Source organism: Palaemon carinicauda, chromosome 35 (genome assembly GCF_036898095.1).
Source record: "Palaemon carinicauda isolate YSFRI2023 chromosome 35, ASM3689809v2, whole genome shotgun sequence".
NCBI lineage: Eukaryota > Metazoa > Arthropoda > Malacostraca > Decapoda > Palaemonidae > Palaemon > Palaemon carinicauda.
This window is the reverse complement of record NC_090759.1, coordinates 39,383,198-39,404,624: the sequence shown is the minus strand read 5'-3', so window position 1 is coordinate 39,404,624 and position 21,427 is coordinate 39,383,198. Positions and strand designations below refer to the sequence as shown.

The following is a 21,427-nucleotide window of genomic DNA, read 5'->3' as shown; positions in this document are numbered from 1 at the left end:
CTGGACTTGTATGCATTCCCACCATTCAAGATAGTCAACAAGGTACTGCAGAAGTTCGCCTCTCACGAAGGGACAAGGTTGACGTTGGTTGCTCCCCTCTGGCCCGCGAGAGAGTGGTTCACCGAGGTACTTCAATGGCTGGTAGACATTCCAAGGAGTCTTCCTCTAAGGGTAGATCTCTTACGTCAGCCCCACGTAAAGGATGTTCATCAAAGCCTCCCCGCGCTTCGTCTGACTGCCTTCAGACTATCGAAAGACTCTCAAGAGCTCGAGGCTTTTCGAAGGAGGCAGCCAGTGCGATTGCGAGAGCTAGGAGAGCTTCTACCATCAAAGTATACCATTCGAAGTGGGAAGTTTTTCGAGACTGGTGCAAGTCAGCATCTGTGTCCTCTTCCAGTACCTCTGCAGCCCAAATCGCAGATTTTCTATTACATCTGAGAAATGTTCGCTCCCTCTCGGCACCCACTATTAAGGGCTACAGGAGCATGTTGGCTTCGGTCTTTCGACATAGAGGCTTAGATCTTTCCAATAATAAAGATCTCCAAGATCTCCTTAAGTCTTTCGAGACCTCTAAGGAACGTCGTATGGCAACTCCTGGATGGAACTTAGACGTGGTCCTAAGGTTCCTGATGTCAGACAGGTTTGAGCCATTACATTCAGCCTCCCTGAAGGATCTCACCCTCAAGACGCTTTTCCTAGTGTGCTTGGCTTCGGCTAAAAGGGTCAGTGAACTTCATGCCTTCAGTAAGAACATCGGCTTTTCCACAGATAAAGCCACATGTTCACTTCAACTTGGTTTCCTGGCCAAAAATGAACTGCCTTCTCGTCCTTGGCCTAAGTCATTTGATATACCTTGCCTGTCAGAGATCGTAGGCAACGAACTTGAAAGAGTACTGTGTCCAGTTAGAGCTCTTAAGTTCTACTTAGCTCGTACTAAGTCCTTACGAGGTGGATCTGAGGCCTTATGGTGCTCAGTTAAGAAGCCATCATTACCTATGTCAAAGAATGCTTTGTCATATTTTATCAGATTTTTAATCCGAGAGGCTCATTCTCACTTGAGTGAAACAGACCGTTGCTTGCTTAAAGTTAAGACACACGAAGTAAGAGCTATAGCAACTTCCGTGGCCTTTAAGCAAAATAGATCTCTGCGAAGTATTATGGACGCGACCTTTTGGAGAAGCAAGTCGGTATTCGCGTCATTTTACTTAAAAGATGTCCAGACTCTTTATGAGGACTGCTACACACTGGGTCCATTCGTTGCAGCGAGTGCAGTAGTGGGTGAGGGTTCTACCACTACATTCCCTTAATTCCAATATCCTTTTAATCTGTCTCTTGAAATATTTTTAATCTTGTTTTTGGGTTGTACGGAAGGCTAAGAAGCCTTTCGCATCCTGGTTGATTTGGCGGGTGGTCAAATGTCATTTCTTGAGAGCGCCCAGATTAGGGGTTTGATGAGGTCCTGTTGTATGGGTTGCCGCCCTTGATACTTCAGCTCCTGGGAGTCTTTCAGCATCCTAAGAGGATGGCTGGGCTTCGTGAGGAAGACAGACTAACAAGGCAGAGTAATCGTCAAAGTCAGCTTCCTTACCAGGTACCTATATATATTTGGGTTTTGTTATGATATAACTGTCAAAAACTCTAAGCATATACGCCGTAAACTGTATTAATACTGGTCTCTACCCACCACCATGGGTGTGAATCAGCTATTATATATTCACCGGCTAAGTTTAATATTTAAAAATGATATTTTGATTATAAAATAAATTTTTGAATATACTTGCCCGGTGAATATATAAATTAAAGGCCCCCCCCTTCCTCCCCGATAGAGACCCAGCGGGATGAGAAGAATTGGGTCTGTTTACATGTATATGCGGTATCTGGCCGATAGTTGGCGCTGGTGGGCACATCCGCAACCTTCATGGCGATCGCTCGCGAGTTTTTGTGTTTTTCTGTCGAGCCGTCGGAGACGTCAGCTATTATATATTCACCGGGTAAGTATATTCAAAAATTTATTTTATAATCAAAATATCATTTTATGAGCTTAGTTGAATTTTTAATGTTATATCAGAAGCTGGTCTTTTTACTTTATTAAAATATGCAACCTATCAATCAAATATTTCCTTCTAATGTATTGACTTCATGTATTTTGATTTAAGATTAATAATCAAACCATGTAGTATTTTGCTTTTTCAATTAAGGTCTCAGCTTATCTATTAGTAGTAGCAGCAGTAGTATTATTAGTTACTTTGGTAAGAACTGTATTGAAATAGTAATTTCATTTTAAATATGTTTTTTTTTTTTAAATTTCATTGTTCCAGCACTATATACAAACCCTTTTTCTATTTACAGTGGAGATATATATCCACGACTGCTGAAACTAGCCATAAGACTTTAAAATGAGGTGAAATTACCCACTGCTAGTTGGCGGGGGGTTAGACCTCCCTGGCATTTAAAAAGAACTTCTCTATGACGCAGGTATTACAAGCAGCCATGTGGAAACCTCAAATACGTTCACAGCCTATTACCTGCAAGACATAGCAATCAAGATACGCTCTTGATATGTCTTGTGGTGGCTGCACAAAACATGGTTTTACAGGTGGAGGCAGGATAGAGGACAATATCTTTATATTACAGTATTGTGTGGAAGAGAGCCATAGTAACAAGAAACCCCTATAGTAACTGCGATAGACTTTAGTAAAGCATTTGACTCAGTTAAAAGGGAGGTATTAATAGAAGTTTTAAAAGAATATAATTTTAAATATTTAACTTAGCCGGTGAATATATAATAGCTGAGCCTCCGGCGGCTCGACAGAAAAAACACAAAAACTCGCGAGCGATCGCTATGAAGGTTGCGGGTGTGCCCACTAGGGCCAACTATCGGCCAGATACCGCTTATACATGTAAACAGACTCAATTCTTCTCTGTCGGTCTGATCGACAAGACGTACCATTACTCGCTGTTAACCTGGAGTTTTTCAACAGTCTTGGTGAAGTACTTCCTTTTGGTTTGAGCTTTCGCAGTGCAGGTGTTTTATCTTCAACTTAAATCTTGAACTCTTTTTTTGGATAGATTTAATTGTTGATGACTTTGGATTGTTTTTTGGACTTTCTTTGACTTTTAAAAATGGCCGACCCTTCCCTTAGTACGGAAGTGTGTTTTAGGCTTTTAGCAATTATCTTATCACGTTATAAATTGTTGTTGTTAATTATAGATTTTCCTCTATATATTTTATATCTCAACCGCCTTTATTAGGCCTCTTCGATTAGCTTTCCATTTATAATAAACATCAAGATAAATTTTAATGATTTGTTTATATGCGACCTTACCTATTCCTCCCCTAATCCGAGAGTAGGCGGTCCTAACTTGGAAACCGAAGTTAAACAACGTTGAGCCCTTTCAATCGTAAATAACTTTTACAGAGCAAATGATTTAAAACTTATTAAATTAATATTTTTTAGTAGATATTTTATGAAAGATTTTCTTTGAATAGTCTTCGTACTGTTTCAAAGATGAACTAACGTTTGGTTTATTTATGCTACGCAGTTTGCGCTCTATCGTTACGATAGAGAGAGAGAGAGAATCACGGTTTCACTTTGCAGAAAGAGTAAATCGATTCTGACGTTTTGTTCATTCTTCTTTCAAACTTAAATGTTTTAAATACTAATTTAAAGGAACTTGTTAATTTTCAATTTCTTAGTCCTTTCAGTTTTTTCCTTTGGTCAAATAACCTGTTTATTGACGAAAGGTGAGTGGGCTTTTCTCTTCGGTGTGAAATCAAGAGAGAGAGAGAGAGAGAGAGAGAGAGAGAGAGAGAGACGGAGAGAGAGAGAGGAAGAGAGAACGTTCCGATCTTTATTCTCGTCCCAAGCGAGTAACGTTGTTCTCGAGTCAGTTTTTTACTCTCGTCCCAAGTCTCTGTACGGGGAGAAAGGATAAAACGTTTTTAGTTTTTATTCTCGTCCCAAGGCACTGTACGGTGAGAGATTGAAAACGTAGTTTTGAATGAAATAGTGTTTAGTCTCCTCCCCAGTCACTGATCTTTTTATCTTAATATATGTTTACTGTTTTTTGCTTGTATTAATGTGCTTACATTATACGACTTATTTCGCAATCATAACCTCTTGATGTAGGGTAGAATTGCGTGCTTCATGTAGAAATCAGTTTTATTCATGCCTAATGTGAATTGTTGAAAAATTCGATTTCAGTGAAGTAAGTGCAAAACAGAAAATCGTAGTGATAAAGTGATAATTGCGCAAAGTGTTATCAGTGTTGCGACCGAGGGTTCGTCTGTTCGTGCCTGTCGTTCGCCTAGTCCGGGACCTCTTGCAAGCTCCCAAGCCCAGGGGAGAAGTAATGTCGTACGACTTATGGGTTCGAGAGGCCTTGATCAGCGAACAGACGTTCCCTCTATGGTTTCAGGCGTGTCTCATCAAGACCGCCCCTACCATAAGACGAGCGAGACGATTTGCTCCTCGTCATCCGAAGGCTTTTCGCGTAAGAAACCGTGGAGCAAGGTTTCGAGGCCCTTAAAGCGAAAGTCAGTCCCTTCAGGACAGGTCCAGCGTCCTGGTTGTAGCCATTGGGACAGCTCTGACCCTATGCAGTCATCGGAAGACTGCTCGCCGCCTAAACAAAAGCGTAACACAGGCTCCGAGGGTCTTATTGTAGGCAAGGTTTTGCAGTCACAGACGTTACCCTCGTCTCTTACCGCACCCATTCCCGTTGATCCTAAATGGGTTGTACTGCAAGACATGCAGAATAAGCTTGCCTCTCTTATGGAGGACTATTCTGCTGAGCAGGTTCACGATGATCCTCGCCGCTTAGCTGATCGAGATCCTGGCCGTCAGCCGCCCAAACGAGCCTTTGCTCGTCCTGTTGACATTGACGTTACAAAGTCACGTCAATCATGTTTTGTAGAGCCTCACTCGATGCAGTCCCGTGTTGACTCTCAGCCGCTTGTGGACGTTCAGCCGCTGCCGCTTGCTCTTGTTGACGTTCAGGACGTTCGCCAACCAGCATAGTTGACTTGTTTTGACGTTGAGCGTCAAGCACCGCAGTCAAGAGTTGTTTTGACTGCTCAGTCTAGGCAGTCAAGGCAGTCTCGAGTTGACGTCGAGCGTCCTCCCGCACCTGTTGTTGTTGCTGGTCAGTCCTTTAAGCAGTTACATGACATAGCGTCCTTGACTGCTACTGTTGCTCCTTTGCGTGTGGACTCTGCTTGTCAAGCATTGCCACCACGGCAGGTCTCTCCCTTGCTTGAGACTCGGCAATTGTCGGACAAGGTTCCTTCAGATGAGGAAGTTGCTGATCCCCCTCCTACTGATATTCCCTTGAGGACTCTGTCAGACGGAGAGGAGCCTAAAGCTGCTCAGCCCTCTATGGACTTTAAATAAATCATGCTGAATTTTAAGGATCTTTGTCCGGATCTTTTTGTAACTGCTGCTCCTCGTTCGCCTAAACGTCAGAGTTTACACTAGGCCTAGCTACTTCGAAGCCGTTGTTTTCTAAGCTAGTGCTCTCTCGCTCTTCTAAGAGAGCTTAACGTTTGCTAGGCGACTGGTTAATCACCAGGAGGAGTTTGGGGGAGACAGCCTTTGCTTTCCCTACTTTTAAGCTGGCTTATAGAGCGAGAGTCTGATATGACACGGGAGTAGTTCTCGGCTTGGGAGTTCCTGCCTCTGCCCAGATAGACTTCTCAAACCTCATAGACTCTCCCTGGCGCCTGGCCATGAGACGCTCCAAGATTTTATGGTCGGCTTCAGAGCTAGACCATCTCCTGTTAGGAGTTTTTTCGAGCGTTTGAAGTTTTGCTGTACAATTATGTCATGCATAAACAAGGCTATCAGGGATGGCTCCAATAATCTGACAGCCACGTTCTCTGCAGGAACAAGTCTATCAGGGATGGCTCCAATGATCTGGCAGCCATGTTCACTGCAGGAGTACGTAAGAGGCAAGTGCGCTCAATGTGTTCATTGTCAAGACAAACTTCACGATGAAGTCTACCAGGCTGTCTTGACAGCATTAATGGAAGGCGACTGGATGGTCTCTCTCGACCTTCAGGAGGCATACTTCCACATTCCTATACACCCGGATTCCCAACCGTTTCTGAGGTTTGTTTACAGGAATGTGGGGTACCAGTTTCGAGCCCTGTGCTTTGGCCTCAGTCCTGCTCCTCTCGTGTTTACGAGGCTCATGAGGAATGTGGCAAAAATCCCTCCATCTATCGGGAATCTGAGCCTCCCTGTACTTGGACGACTGGCTTCTCAGAGCATCGTCCAGTCTTTGCTGTCTGCAGGATCTACTTTGGACGTTGAGTCTGGCCAGGGAGTTGGGACTTTTGGTCAACCTAGAAAAGTCCCAACTGATCCCATCCCAGATTATTCTATATTTGGGGATGGAGATTCGCAGTCCAGTTTTCTCGGGCTTTTCCGTCTGCCACCCGAATAGAACAAGCCCTGCTCGAAGTCCAACTAATGCTGAAAAGAGAACGTTTGTTCAGTCAGGATTTGGAACAGTCTCGTAGGGACTCTCTCATCCCTGGAGCAGTTTGTCTCGCTAGGGAGACTACACCTTCGGCCTCTCCAGTTCCATCTAGCCTCTCACTGGAACAAGGGCAAGACTTTAGAGACGGTATCATTCCCAGTCTCCGAACCAGTAAAGGCATGCCTGAAATGGTGGGACAGCAATATCAGTCTGAGAGAGGGACTATCCCTAGCAGTCAAGAACCCAAACCACGTGTTGTTCTCAGACGCGTCGGATTTGGGTTGGGGTGCGACCCTGGATGGTCGGGAATGCTCGGGTCTGTGGACCTCAAGTCAGAAGAGCATGCACATCAACGGCAAGGAGCTATTAGCAGTCCACTTGGCCTTGATGAAATTCGAAAGCTTTCTTCGAAACTAAGTGGTAGAGGTCAACTCAGACAACACCACAGCTTTGGCGTACATCTCCAAGCAAGGAGGCACACACTCCCTCACGCTGTACGAGATCGCAAGGGACCTTCTCATATGGTCAAGAAATCGAGGCATCTCCCTGTTGACGAGATTCATCCAGGGGGACTTGAACGTCTTGGCAGACTGTCTCAGTCGGAGGGGTCAGGTGATACCCACGGAATGGACCCTCCACAAGGACGTGGGCAAGAGTCTTTGGGCTACTTGGGGTCAACCCACCATAGACCTCTTTGCCACCTCGTTGACCAAAAGGTTACCAATCTATTGCTCACCAGTCCTAGATACAGAAGCAATCCACATAGACGCGTTTCTACTGGATTGGTCTCATCTGGACTTATATGCATTCCCACCATTCAAGATAGTCAACAAGGTACTGCAGAAGTTCGCCTCTCACGAAGGGACAAGGTTGACGTTGGTTGCTACCCTCTGGCCCGCGAGAGAGTGGTTCACCGAGGTACTTCAATGGCTGGTAGACATTCCAAGAAGTCTTCCTCTAAGGGTAGATCTCTTACGTCAGCCCCACGTAAAGAATGTTCATCAAAGCCTCCCCGCGCTTCGTCTGACTGCCTTCAGACTATCGAGAGACTCTCAAGAGCTCGAGGCTTTTCGAAGGAAGCAGCCAGTGCGATTGCGAGAGCTAGGAGAGCTTCTACCATCAGAGTATACCAGTCGAAGTGGGAAGTCTTTCGAGATTGGTGCAAGCCAGCATCTATGTCCTCTTCCAGTACCTCTGTAGCCCAATCGGAGATTTTCTTTTACATCTGAGAAATGTTCGCTCCCTCTCAGCTCCCATGATTAAGGGCTACAGGAGCATGTTGGCTTCGGTCTTTCGTCATAGAGGCTTAGATCTTTCCAACAATAAAGATCTCCAAGAACTCCTTAAGTCTTTCGAGACCTCCAAGGAACGTCGTTTGGCAACTCCTGGATGGAACTTAGACGTGGTCCTAAGGTTCCTCATGTCAGACAGGTTTGAGCCATTACATTCAGCCTCCCTGAAGGATCTCACCCTCAAGACGCTTTTCCTAGTGTGCTTGGCTTCAGCTAAAAGGGTCAGTGAAATTCATGCCTTCAGTAAGAACATCGGCTTTTCTACAGTAAAAGCCACATGTTCACTTCAACTTGGTTTCCTGGCCAAAAATGAACTGCCTTCTCGTCCTTGGCCTAAGTCTTTTGATATACCTTGCCTGTCAGAGATCGTAGGCAACGAACTTGAAAGAGTGCTGTGTCCAGTTAGAGCTCTTAAGTTCTACTTAGCTCGTACTAAGTCCTTACGAGGTGGATCTGAGGCATTATGGTGCTCAGTTAAGAAACCATCATTGCCTATGTCAAAGAATGCTTTGTCATATTTTATCAGACTTTTAATACGAGAGGCTCATTCTCACTTGAATGAAAAAGACCGATGCTTGCTTAAGGTTAAGACGCACGAAATAAGAGCTATAGCAACTTCCGTGGCCTTTAAGCAAAATAAATCTCTGCAAAGTATTATGGACGCGACCGTTTGGAGAAGCAAGTCGGTATTCGCGTCATTTTACTTAAAAGATGTCCAGACTCTTTACGAGGACTGCTACACACTAGGTCCATTCGTTACAGCGAATGCAGTAGTGGGTAAGGGTTCTACCACTACATTCCCTTAATTCCAATATCCTTTTAATCTGCTCTTGAAATGTTTTTTAATTGGGTTGTACGGAAGGCTAAGAAGCCTTTCGCATCCTTTTTTGATTTGGCGGGTGGTCAAATGTCATTTCTTGAGAGCGCCCAGATTAGGGGTTTGATGAGGTCCTGTTGTATGGGTTGCAGCCCTTGATACTTCAGCTCCTGGGAGTCTTTCAGCATCCTAAGAGGATCGCTGGGCTTCGTGAGGAAGACAGACTAATAAGGCAGAGTAATCGTCTAAGTCAACTTCCTTACCAGGTACCTTTATATATTTGGGTTTTGTTATGATATAACTGTCAAAAACTCTAAGCATATACGCTGTAAACTTAATTAACTCTGGTCTCTACCCACCACCATGGGTGTGAATCAGCTATTATATATTCACCGGCTAAGTTAAATGTTTAAAAATGATATTTTAATTATAAAATAAATTTTTGAATATACTTACCCGGTGAATATATAAATTAAAGGCCCCCCCTTCCTCCCCGATAGAGACCCAGCGGGATGAGAAGAATTGGGTCTGTTTACATGTATATGCGGTATCTGGCCGATAGTTGGCGCTAGTGGGCACACCCGCAACCTTCATAGCGATCGCTCGCGAGTTTTTGTGTTTTTTCTGTCGAGCCGCCGGAGGCTCAGCTATTATATATTCACCGGGTAAGTATATTCAAAAATTTATTTTATAATTAAAATATCATAATTAACACCAAAATCATAAGTGCAATTGCAAATATTTATCAAGGAGATACTACGGGCATTGATCTAGGAGAAGGTATAGAACAAGAAATGGAGGTTACAAGTGGAATTAAACAAGGTTGCACAGGATCAACTTCACTTTTTAAACTGATTACGTATATTGTCATGAAGAAAATAGAAGAGGAAGGAAACGGTTTTAGAAATCAATTAATAAAGATAGAAATATTATTTTTTGCAGATGATGCCTTAATAGTTGCACAGGATATACATAATGCAAAGCGTAACATTCAGATATTAGTAGAAACTAGTAAAAAATGTGGGTTGGAAATTAATAAAGAAAAGAGTAATATTATGATTTACAATATGAAAGAAAAGCCAGATAACATAGAGGGAATCAAAGTAGTAGAAAGTTTGACATACTTAGGAATAAAGCTAGACAATAGTAGGAATATATTTAAAACTCAGAAAAGGGTAATGATAGAAAAGGCACAAAAATTAGCTAATCTAACATATTCAGTTATAGAGAAAAGTTGCAATAAAGTGATGATAGGAAAAACGCTCTGGAAAAGTATTGCTTTACCATCTATTTTGTATGGAACAAATGTTATAAATCTAACAGAAACTGAAATAGAGAAACTACAAAGAATAGAGAATGGGGTACACAGGAAGATTTTAGGTGCCACTAAAAGCACAGCTAATACTGCGCTAGGAGATAGGTGCATCTTCTATGAAAGCAAGGGTGATGGATGGGAAGCTGCAGTACTTAAATCGTACCCTGAATGGAAAGAAGGAAATACTGAAAATAATTATCCAGGATATTCAAGAAAAAGAAGGAAGATGGTGGAAACAACCTGCAAAGTATTTGGAAGAATTAAGTTTAGGCATAAGACAAATAAGAAGAATGAACAAGGCAGAAATAAAAACGGAAACCAGAAAGTGGGACACTGAAAAGTGGAAAGAAGAAATAGAAAGTAAAGTGAGCTTAGAAATATATAGAATGTGGAAGAAAGAAATTAAAAAGTTACTTCATGACAATACATTTGCTTCAGTGATATTTTTTAGAGCAAGAACTAATACGTTAAAACTAAATATTGTAAATAGACACAATGGAGGGAATGTAAACTGTAATTTTTGTGAAAATGAGGAGGAAGATTTGATACATTTTTTGTTATTTTGCCAGGAATATAGAAAAGAAAGGAATGAAGTAATTGTGCTACAGCAACCATACGACGAAGACCTAAAGAAAATAGTAGGATTATTTTTATTTAGTGAAACAAATATAGAAAAGAAAAAAGAAGTATTAAACATGATGTGGAAGAAAAGACAAAACAGTACAAGAAGATAAGCATTAGAGGCGCCGTTGTAAAGGCTATGCCTCACCCCAGAACCTGAACCTGAAGTAGCAGTTTGTTGAGGACATATATTACTCTATGTAAGACTAGAGTGAATTTGTGAGTGACTGGCCTCTTCGGCCTTCATTCTCCCCTCTTGGGGCTACAATATCTGAGAAACACTACAAGCTGACCTCCTCTGACTACAGATGGGTACCATCGTCCTTTGTGTAACCTGATATATATGATATATATTTCTGTCCCTGATCTCCAAGCAAGATGGAATTGGGCATGTCTAGTTTTAAATGAGGAGTTTAGCTCCAATATCGATCTCACCTGGTCAAATCACAATGATTAGTTCTAACACCTTCACAGAAATTGCCCAGGCCATTAAGCTCTCCGCATATTCGAGAGTTAGCAAGGTAAGAGGGAGCCTCTAAACAACTCATGCAAAGCACAGATTAGCACCCCCGGGACAGTTACCAGTCTATTATTTTGGGTCATTCACCTTACTAATGATGAGTCTCCATTATAAATATCCAAATATGCCAGAACTATTTTTCCTAACCAGACAAACCTTTAGCTATTTACACTTACTGGTCCCGCCATCACCTTCCCTTCGAGAAGTCCTACCTGGAATTTCAAAGTGTCGTATTGTTCCTTGTGCGAGTATGAGTAGGGTGTCAGGTCTATAGCCCTGTCCCTCCCACTAATTAGGGGTGGGTAGTTACACCTTGCTTAAAAGTCTTAGGGCTAATTTCATCTGTTGCCAAAATATATCTCTTGTAAATAGCTCAAGATTTGTATAGTTAGGAAAAATACAAATCATTTCCAAATTTCTCCTTTTGAATATCACTATAGTTTTCTGATTTTCTTATTAGGATACAAAATTAAGTGTTGGAGAAGTGGTATGGCAAGCAGACCTTCCTGAACTAGATAAAGCTGATGAAGATGACAAAACTGAGAATTTACATTACTTTGCAAGCGTGTGTTTCCCTTCACCTGATCTTGCTGTTGTAGGCAATGGCCAAGGAAAAGTTCACATTCTCGAAACAGGGGATAGAAGCACTACTCGAAGCTGGCTGGTGAGTATTTTAGTGTAGAGTACATACTCCTTTATGATGTTTTTCCTATATTTTTTCTTTTATGGTCATTGCTTCAAAATAGTTATGTATTGTTAAACTTTTTATGCTTTTGATTGTTGAGACAATTATTTTTTCTTTTTTTGTAATTGTATTCTCCATTTAATATTGATAAAGAATAAACTTAAAATTACCTGTATATGTTGCTGAGTAGTTTTAATTATACTGAAGTTTAATAGTATATAGAGTAAATAAACTGAGTAATTCAAAATATCCAGAAGGTATTCAGAAACAGGATGATAGCCATGAAAGTTTTTGATAATCCAATTATTGACAGAATCTGTAAGTTTTTATAGTTTATATATGAAAGGTCTAATTTAATGTTGTTACTTTTCTTAATTTATTTTATTTTGATTGTTTATTACTTCTCTTTTAGTTTATTTCCTTTCCTTACTGGGCTATTTTTCCTTGTTGGAGCCCTTGGGCTTATAGCGTCTTGCTTTTCCAAGTAGGGTTATAGCTTAACTCCCTGTGCCATGTTTTTATCCATAAGGATGTCTGTTCAATGATGTTTGTAATTAGTTAAGTATTACCAGTTTTGTGGATGTCATAAAATACATATATTTTATTTTCATATTTCAAGGAATCTTTTGAATGCAGCACTCAGCCAGGAATTCTAACGCAAGCTAGACTTGTAGAAGGAGAGGCACATGACCGTTCTATACACTGTTTGATGACGTCTGTCATGGCACTGCAAGATCTCACCAACAGTGACCTTTATGTCTTGGACGAGAAGCTGAAAACGTCGTCTGCGTCTGCCGTTCACTTGGTTAATTGGCTTACTCTAGAATACAATGGTTAGTGATTTGAGTCAAGCAATTTTAGAGATATTTAGCTATTGATATTTATTTTTTGTTAAAATATCTCATACCTTTTATGCATTCTCAAAACTAGATTTATTTATTTCAGTAAAAAGTATTTTACATACAGTATGCTGTAAGTTATATTTCATATAGTATAAACTACTAGATGTAATCCTAAAATTTTGAATGCATCTGTTCTTTGAATTGTTTTAAGGAATTACTATGAACTAAGAAAATGAAATGATAATATACAGGAAGAAAATATTAATGGAATAGGACAAAGATGATTATAGTATCATGACACAGCATAATAGATCTACGGAAACCTTGCATTTTGAGTTCGACATACGTCCAGATCAAGTTACGACACATAGAGAGAGAGAGAGAGAATCTTTTCCATTAACTGTAGTGCATATTTTCGGGTGTATTCTTTTCATCAGCATTATATACTGTATTACATATCAAATATTACTTAAGCATAATGTATGTATGAACTTCTTTTAATCATTTTTATTACTGTATTAGAATTAAAATAAAGGCTTTATTACTTAGTTTACATGTGTTAACTATAAAGTTGGGCTGTTCAGCTTTGCGCGGTCTGTTTGAAAACATTGGCCTGCGAGAGTACATACATACATATACAAGGCGCTTCCCCCAATTTTGGGGTGTAGCCGACATCAAACAAATGAAACAAAAAAGGGGACCTCTCCTCTCTACGTTCCTCCCAGCCTGACAAGGGCCTCAACCGAGTTCGGCTGGTACTGCTAGGGTGGCACCGCCCACCCTCCCCTGTTATCCACCACAGATGAAGCTTCATAACGCTGAATCCCTTACTGCTGCTACCTCCGTGGTCATCCAAGGCTCCGGAGGAAGCAGCAGGGCCTACCGGAACTGCGTCACAATCGCTCGCCACTCATTCCTATTTCTAGCACGCTCTCTTGACTCTTGCGAGAGTACTTATCGCAAAATTGCAAATAGCTGATTTTTTAAATTCAGTATATTATACCGTTCTCTGTATGATTGAATCCACAAAGATCGAACTCTTGAATATCGAGGCCCAACTGTACAGTAATATAATTAGCTAGCTTAATAATCTCTAGATTTTCCCCTGCTAAATGTTAGTTTGCTTTTAAATTTTTAATAATGAAAGTGATCAGCTGTCTTTATCTTGTGGCTGGCACTTTTTCACAAAATCACTCTCACTGACATTCATAGTTATTTCAGAAGAAGACATGATTATTAGAATTTCAAACAACTTAAAATTAAAAACATAAACTTAATATACAGTAAATCACATTTAAAAAAGATAAATAACCATCATTAGTAAACATGAGAGAAGTGAAAGAACTTTTATGTGCCCATGTCCAGATAGTTGCCTTCAACCTTCAGATTAAACCTATACTACTTTCGAGAAAGGGAGATATTTTGTAAGGAATGAAAATGGGATATTTTCAATTTAGGGTAAACTTCGGCATTTAAACAGCTTTGAGAGAGAAACTATAAGATAATCGGTGGAGTCTCGTAGAAATGATATGTACGTGAAATATATGAATTAAATTGACAAAGGGGTATGTGACCATTACAATTAAGACACCTCATAATTCAGAATAATTCATTAGAAATATCTTTGAAGACAGGGGTAGCTGCTGTGCAGTGGCAATGCCATTAGTTTTTTTTACTTCATTGTTCACATAAGGTAGAAACAGCTTTTGGATACTGTTGGTTCTAAGTGTTCATAGTGACATCTCTCTCTCTCTCTCTCTCTCTCTCTCTCTCTCTCTCTCTCTCTCTCTCTCTCTCTCTCTCTCTCTCTCTCTCTCTCAGACCATCCAAGACTGGAAGATGCATTAGCAACTCTTTGGTGGATATACGAGGTGCCTCACACTGAGGGACCTGGGGGAACCCAAACATAGAATAAGGTGGTTTTGGTCACATTGGTTTATATATGTTATGGTCAAGTAGTCTTATGAATTATTCAGGGTTCAAACGATTGCAATGATGACCAAAACATGTCTAGAAAGAAATTTGGGTTTAAGAGGTAAGGTATTACAGTATAAGGTAAGAGTTCACATTTCATTGAGGGTTAGAATGTTTGTTACGTGATACCACTATCCCACCTGCCGGGTTGATGTGTGAATCGGCAAATAATAGCAGAGGGTCTTTACAGCAATAATCTAATTTTTGTGATGAAATTATTTCAATGCTTATTGAAGTTCTTTAGTATTCCCACACTCCTCCCCAGTCATAATAACTGGGATAGCTTTGTCTGTGTTTGATTCTTCTCAGGAAAGAAGGACTAAATACAAAGGGGGTCATGTGTTCACAGGCAGGTCTCTCCACTGCTTATAGGGAATAGCTACACTTATAGATAGGGGAGGATTGTGGAAAATGGGAGTGTCATACTACAGAGGGAATATCAAGGATTTCTTCCTTTAGATTACGTAGTCGAAGCTGTTCCTTCCTGAGAAATAACAGCTAATAGAACCTCATTAAGTATTGGAATAACTTTTTTATTATTGAAAATATTTTTCCATTTCTAGGTGCAACCTGGGACCTTAGTAGAACGAGGACCATAGCAGGAGAAGGCACCATTGAATATTGCTCAGTAAATGAAACCTCAACTGGAGTTTTATTATTATGTCATAAAAATTTCGCCTTTATACATGATTCATGCAAACCTATTGTGAAACCTCCACCTAAGGAAGAAAGCAAGCCTTCACCTAAATTCACTTTTCTCCAGACATCTGGTATGTAGAAAAGATGTTCTATTCTGTTGTTTTATTCTGATAACACTAATAAAATTCCATTCATTCTTCTATACAAATACTGTACATAATTCCTACACATAAGAATGAAGATTTGTAGGTAGTACTTGGATACTGTAATTTTATTTCATGTAGCAATAGCACCATAGTGAAGTCTGTTTTGATTTAATTGTAATTTTGTTTCATGTAGCAACAGAACCTTAGTTAAGTCTTGTTTTGATTTAATTTTAATTTGATATGTTCTGGCACCAAAAACAAACCTTTCAGCTCTTTACTATGGTGATACATTTCTGCAACAGCTGGAGCTAGCCGTAAAACTTTTAGCGAGGTGTTGCTCCCCTCTGCTGGTTAGCGGGAGGTAGATCCATCACCCCGCTCACACAAGCCACTTTTCATTTTGGCTCGATAGAGAGCAGAAGTCTGATTTCCTCCTCTTTACTTAGTTTAAAAACCTATTAAAGAACAACCGGTCTAAACAATTTTAAACTTTCCGTTTCTCTTGTATGAAAGTGTGTGCATTCTGATAGAATGTGGATGTGTCCGCCCAGGGAAGGTGCTGATGGGGGCACCTTCATATCCCCCTTGGAGACGAACCCTCATACACTTTGTCCTGTGTGCAGAGGGCACGCCTGTTCGTAGGGGTCTCCATGTAACGTGTGCAGGGAGTGGCCTCCCTCCCAGTGGCAGCAATTTAGAAAAGTAGGAAGGAGAAGACCAAGAGGGATTCTTCCCCCTTTGGTTTTCGTCCTCAAAGTGGAAGAAACCTCGCCATCTTACTCCAGCGGCTCAATCCCGCCACCCTGATTGCCTGATTGGTCTCCTCAGGGGATCTATTGGGTAAGAGTGGAGGTGCCTTGAGGTTAGTACAACCTAGCAGTTCAGAAGTCCTGGTTGCTTCCCGTAGAAAAGCAACTCAGACTTCCTCCGCATGGGAATCTCTCTCCGCTAATGCAGTACAGTACGTCAGCTGTGGCCCTCTTTAGGACTTCCAGGCTCTTCGTGTAGAGAATACCTGCTAGTGGTTCTCTGGTGAGGGACACAGGGTGAGAGTGAGGCTCCCTCACCTAGGATGATGATCAATCCGTCCCCTAGACCTACCATTGGTAATGCTCTGAAACAATCTTTTGTTTCAGTTCTTGGAGTAACCCTAGTGCCTTTCCCTCCTCGTTCAGCTTCGGCTGACGATCTTTGGTACAGGATGAATACTCCGCAATATCCTGTCAGAGGATTTCTTAGTTGGAATTCTTCAAGGTGTAGGCCTAGCATCCCACTCGAGGGACAGACATCTCTTACCCACCGTTGTGTGTCCGTCTTCCCGTTTGCGGGACGATCAGCTCACATCAGCAACAGGTGTCATTCGTCCTTCCCGCCTGAGGGAAAGAATAGTCACCTGAATGGTCTCCTCTTAGAGGATTTCTAAAGCATATCCGTGAATCATCAATATCACGCTTAGCTTTTCAGAGCTACACAAACGAATGTTTACAGGTCCCGCTCCCCGCCGTTCTGTCCTTAGGACACATCGTACCTTTCTACGCATGGAGAGACCAAAGCCTACCTTTAAGCCTAGGGTTTTCTACTTTGTTCAGAACAGAACCCCCCAAGTTGCCACCCATTCAGCAACTCTCTCTCCCTTATGCAGAAGGAAGAGAGGTTAGGTAACTCTCCCCCATTGCGGAGTGCAGAGAGACGAAGTATGTCAGACTTATTACAAAGTATATTGGCAGAGGAGCTCGCCGAATTAGATCAGGGGGAGCATAGAGATCAAATTTGCGAACATAGGGAAAAGGCAAGTGGGCGAGGGTTTCAACTCTCACCCAGAGTTACGCAATAAGACCATCCCGCGCCACCTGTCTTGCATTTGTCATACCGTTCCCATCCAACAACAGTAGATGGAATTCAGCTTGCACTAACTCCTACTTGCACAACCCATCACACGTGAACAGCAGAAGGTGTTAGGCGTGTGTGCCTACAGGCAAAGCAAATACCTTACTCTCCTTATCAAAACTTATCTAATTTTAAGCAAGCTCAGGTAGGTGAAACGTTTGACAAGATAGCAACCATGCAAGCTTTATAAAGCTCGGTAAAAAGAAGAGACAGCATCCGCAGACACTTAAGTTGCCTGCATACACGGTCGTGCAGACTTCCATGTCTTGTCAGCGATTACCTTGTCAGCGCTCACCTTTTTGGTTAAATCACGATCAGTGCGCACTTGATGCGGACTCATCCCACCATTGGAATGTGCCTATACATGGCTAGCCTCACCAACACTTGCCTTTCCGTCGAGCTTCTGATCAGTGCACACTAGATATTCACTTGCCTCGCCATTAAAGCACAACCGGCACAGCGTGTCCCTTTTATGAGCACATTTTTAGATCATTTGTGTTGAAAGATCACCTATTCAGTGGAAACATCAAAATCAGTTTCTTTTGCAAAAGATTAACCCTGGTTTCAAGAACTTGTGCAAGCGCTCAAAGAAACGGTCTCAGGACCAGCTCAGTCTTCTGTTCCAGCGGATGGGAACATTCCAATTATTCCTGTAGAAGCCACAAGTTCCTCAGTGAGGAGTTCTCATCCTTCCAACTTGAAGCAAAAAAGGGAACAACAACCCCTCCGTCCTGCTGTACGTCCCGCTCTCCCAAGTAGAACGTCAAGATATGAACAATATCTACATTCTAAGCCCTCTTCCACTGGCCAAGACCCAGCCTGGGAGAGAAGCACAAAAGGTACCAACGAGCGAATATTCCTCCTCAGAGGGATTCTATCCATCTGAGAACAAGTAGGGGCTCAAGGTCTTCAAGAGAAATCATGCTGACAGACAACTACAAGTTTTTTGGATCTGGTAGTCCCGAGTTCTTCGGTACCTATGGAGCCCCCCACCAAGTACGGCTTCCCCCAAGGACACCAGGCCAACAAGGGTAGTAAGGAAGAAAACCACTTTGCTTCTCGTGAATTTGTCCATTTGCCCGAGGGAACAGAAAGATGCCAAAACAGTCCCAAAGAACTGGGCCTCAAACTTAGGGGGAAGATCTTCCCTTAGGCCACAGACTGCCTCCCACAAGGCTGGAACATAGTGCTCTGCCTCCAAAGTTTCACACCTCACACCAAATCTCTGTTGAAGACTGACACCCTCCCCGGGCTCCTATGGATGTGAGCTCGGGTGAGGAGGGGCCTTTTGACGATGTTTCAGACTATTCCAAGTGGCTAGCTGCCACCTTCCACCAGCCCTAAAATCTTCCCCCTTGAACAAAAGGATGCAGACCATGTCTTCCTTCAGGTCTTAGCATGTATAAGGAGAGTCAACAACTTGGAGGAACTGGATTCTGCCCCAGCCGAGGGAAAGGACACAGTCCTAGACCTCTTTTATGACACTCCTAGACCAATCAAGGCAAAGGTAGCTCTACTTTGGTCGAGGGGGTTAGGGGTGCTAGGAAGAGAGCCTACGCTCATGTGACAGGGGATTTGCGATCCCTACGAGCAATCCATTCCTTCTGCCCATTCTCGCCACCCTATGTCAAGCAGACATGGATACTGAAGTTGAAAGAGTTTAGATAATGTTGTAAATTGGTTCTACAAAATTTGTTTGTGGATTTCTTATTGTCCATGTCTAATGGGAAAGTTACCAAAATGTAGCGATAGATATATTTTATCAATTGGAAATATTTTTTGCAATTTCAAAGCCTTAAAAGAGCTTATATAATTTTAAAGATTTTAAGGAATACAGGTCTAATAAATAAGATTTAAACTGCTATTTATAGCAGCTAATTATCTAATTAATATTTTCCATTATTTGATTTTAAATTGTGTATTATTCCTTCCCAAATATTTGGGATTGGCTATGTGAGAGTTGAGTTTGACTTTTCGGCTGGTTAAGCTCCCCCTTATAATAGAATATATATTAGTCTTATAGAGTGACTAGGATTGCATATTGCAAGAGTTTAGCAGCAGAGGTGTCTAAAGTAATTAAAGAATCTGGGGCTGTGTGAGAAGGCTTTCTAATCCGTACTACGCAATGAACTCTCAAAACCCTTACTGAAAGAAACACTAAAAGCATGAGACTCAATTTGGGGAGGCATTTTGACAACAGGATGGTTATGACCAGAATTACCACTTTTAAAAAAGGATCCACTGTATAGGTACTTCTGAGTTTTAACAAAAGGAAGTTTACGATGTCAAAAGGTTAGGAAGCTCATCACTATCGAAAGTAGGTGGATTATGTGTATTGTGTAAAGGAGGCACGTCATTATTGTGTTTATCCCTGTTACAATTAACTAGTCTAGTCTTTCCTGCCTTTACCCCTGAAATAACAGGAAGTTTTCTTTCGCGCTTTGAACTGCTAACTTGATCGGCAACCATTGAAACATACAGTACTTGTCAAGGAGAGGGACTGTGAAGAAAACAAACTCATCACAACAGTTATTTGAATTACAGCTTAGCATTGTGCACAATACACAAAGGGAATGCAGATTATGATCTCCCAGATACACTTCTCGTCCACATTCCACGTAGTAAATGGCATCAAAAACAGGGAAAACATTTTAATGTACAGTATTAAGCAAACAATATGGAGAGGTCTGATCACTACAGATACACCTGAGAAACTGAAGAAACAAAGAGATTGGAGTATCAGTAATCACTTAAGACTAGAATGTTTCCTTTACTAAAGATATGTATTTACTGAGGGTTTAGAAAATGGGAAAAAGTCATTTTACAGGTAAATGTCAATTAAACTGAGTTTCTTTAGAAGTAACAATATGAACATCTGGTGAGTAAAGAAATAAGAAATTTTATTAAAATTCCATTTTTTTCCGCAAGATAAAAAATTGTGAAATTTTTTTGGCTATAGAAGATATTTTATGGTCTTCCTTTGCTTAGCAGGATGGTCTGCATCACTACACCTTGGCTTTTGGATTACATGTATAAGAAATTATGCTAAGCCATAGAAAAATATAAATGTAGAGATATCACTTTCTTGATTTTACTTTTTAACACTTTGAATTATTATTATTATTAATTAACACTATGATAGGCTGTGAAAACACTGGACAAAGAATATAGAATTTGAAGTCACTTTTAAGAATTTAAGAAATATTTTTATATCTTGTATTTTCAGTATATAATACTCTACTGTTCTCCTTGACATTGTAAAGGTGAAACTGCATCAACGGGCTATGTGTTTATGAAAGATAACGGAAGTAATAGTAATGATTCTGATAACTATATGTTGAAGAAAACACAGAATAAAGTGATATAAAATTAATTTAGCTTTGTGTGAAATAATACATTGGTTGGTTTTTGGATGATTATGGAATATGTTTTTCCACTGTTTATTCATTTTGTATTATGAAAACCTTTTTACCCTTAACCGTTTACTCTCTATCCACAGAGGATATCACTATGTGGGTCAATATAGGAACTGCCAGTAAAAGTGATTTGAAGGTAGAAGTAACAACCAATGAATTAAACATTAGTATTGATGACACATCGGTGATTTCTGGGACCTTCTCAAACCCTGTAAAATCAGATTTATCAAGCTGGACTATCAGTGAGTAACTTTTTTAGTTTTTAAGAAGGACAATCTCTATGTGTATTTATTAAACATTTGCTCTATTCAGAAAATTGATGAATATTTTCTTATTAAAGCTCATAATGATTATAGATTATTTAAACAATTAAATTCAGTTACTCTTGGTATTTAGAAAAACTATGCTGTTGATTGCTCCTTGGAACAATAGTTTAACCCTTTTACCCCCAAAGGACGTACTGGTACGTTTCACAAAACTCATCCCTTTACCCACATGGACGTACCGGTACGTCCTTGCCAAAAACTGCTATATACATTCTTTTTGCATATTTTTGATAATTTTTTGAAAAACTTCAGGCATTTTCCAAGAGAATGAGATCAACCTGACCTCTCTATGACAAAAATTAAGGCTGTTAGAGTAATTTAAAAAAAATATATACTGCAAAATGTGCTTGAAAAAAATAACCCCTTGGGGTTAAGTGTTGGAAAGTTCCAAATAGCCTGTGGGTAAAAGGGTTAAGACTGTAAAGCAATATTTTATGTTCCTACGTGTATACAAACCTTTAGTA

General features: G+C 40.8%; 1 protein-coding gene across 1 annotated transcript in view; it reads left to right on the top strand.

The window, feature by feature from the left end:
* The window catches only part of LOC137627697 (nudC domain-containing protein 1), a 70,126-nt gene that overhangs the window by 36,167 nt on the left and 12,532 nt on the right, over positions 1–21,427 (top strand). The window contains exons 3-6 of the mRNA XM_068358927.1: positions 11,509–11,712; positions 12,353–12,566; positions 15,113–15,319; positions 20,721–20,879. Coding sequence (XP_068215028.1) covers positions 11,509–11,712; positions 12,353–12,566; positions 15,113–15,319; positions 20,721–20,879 — 784 coding nt within the window. The remainder of the gene's footprint in view (positions 1–11,508; positions 11,713–12,352; positions 12,567–15,112; positions 15,320–20,720; positions 20,880–21,427) is intronic.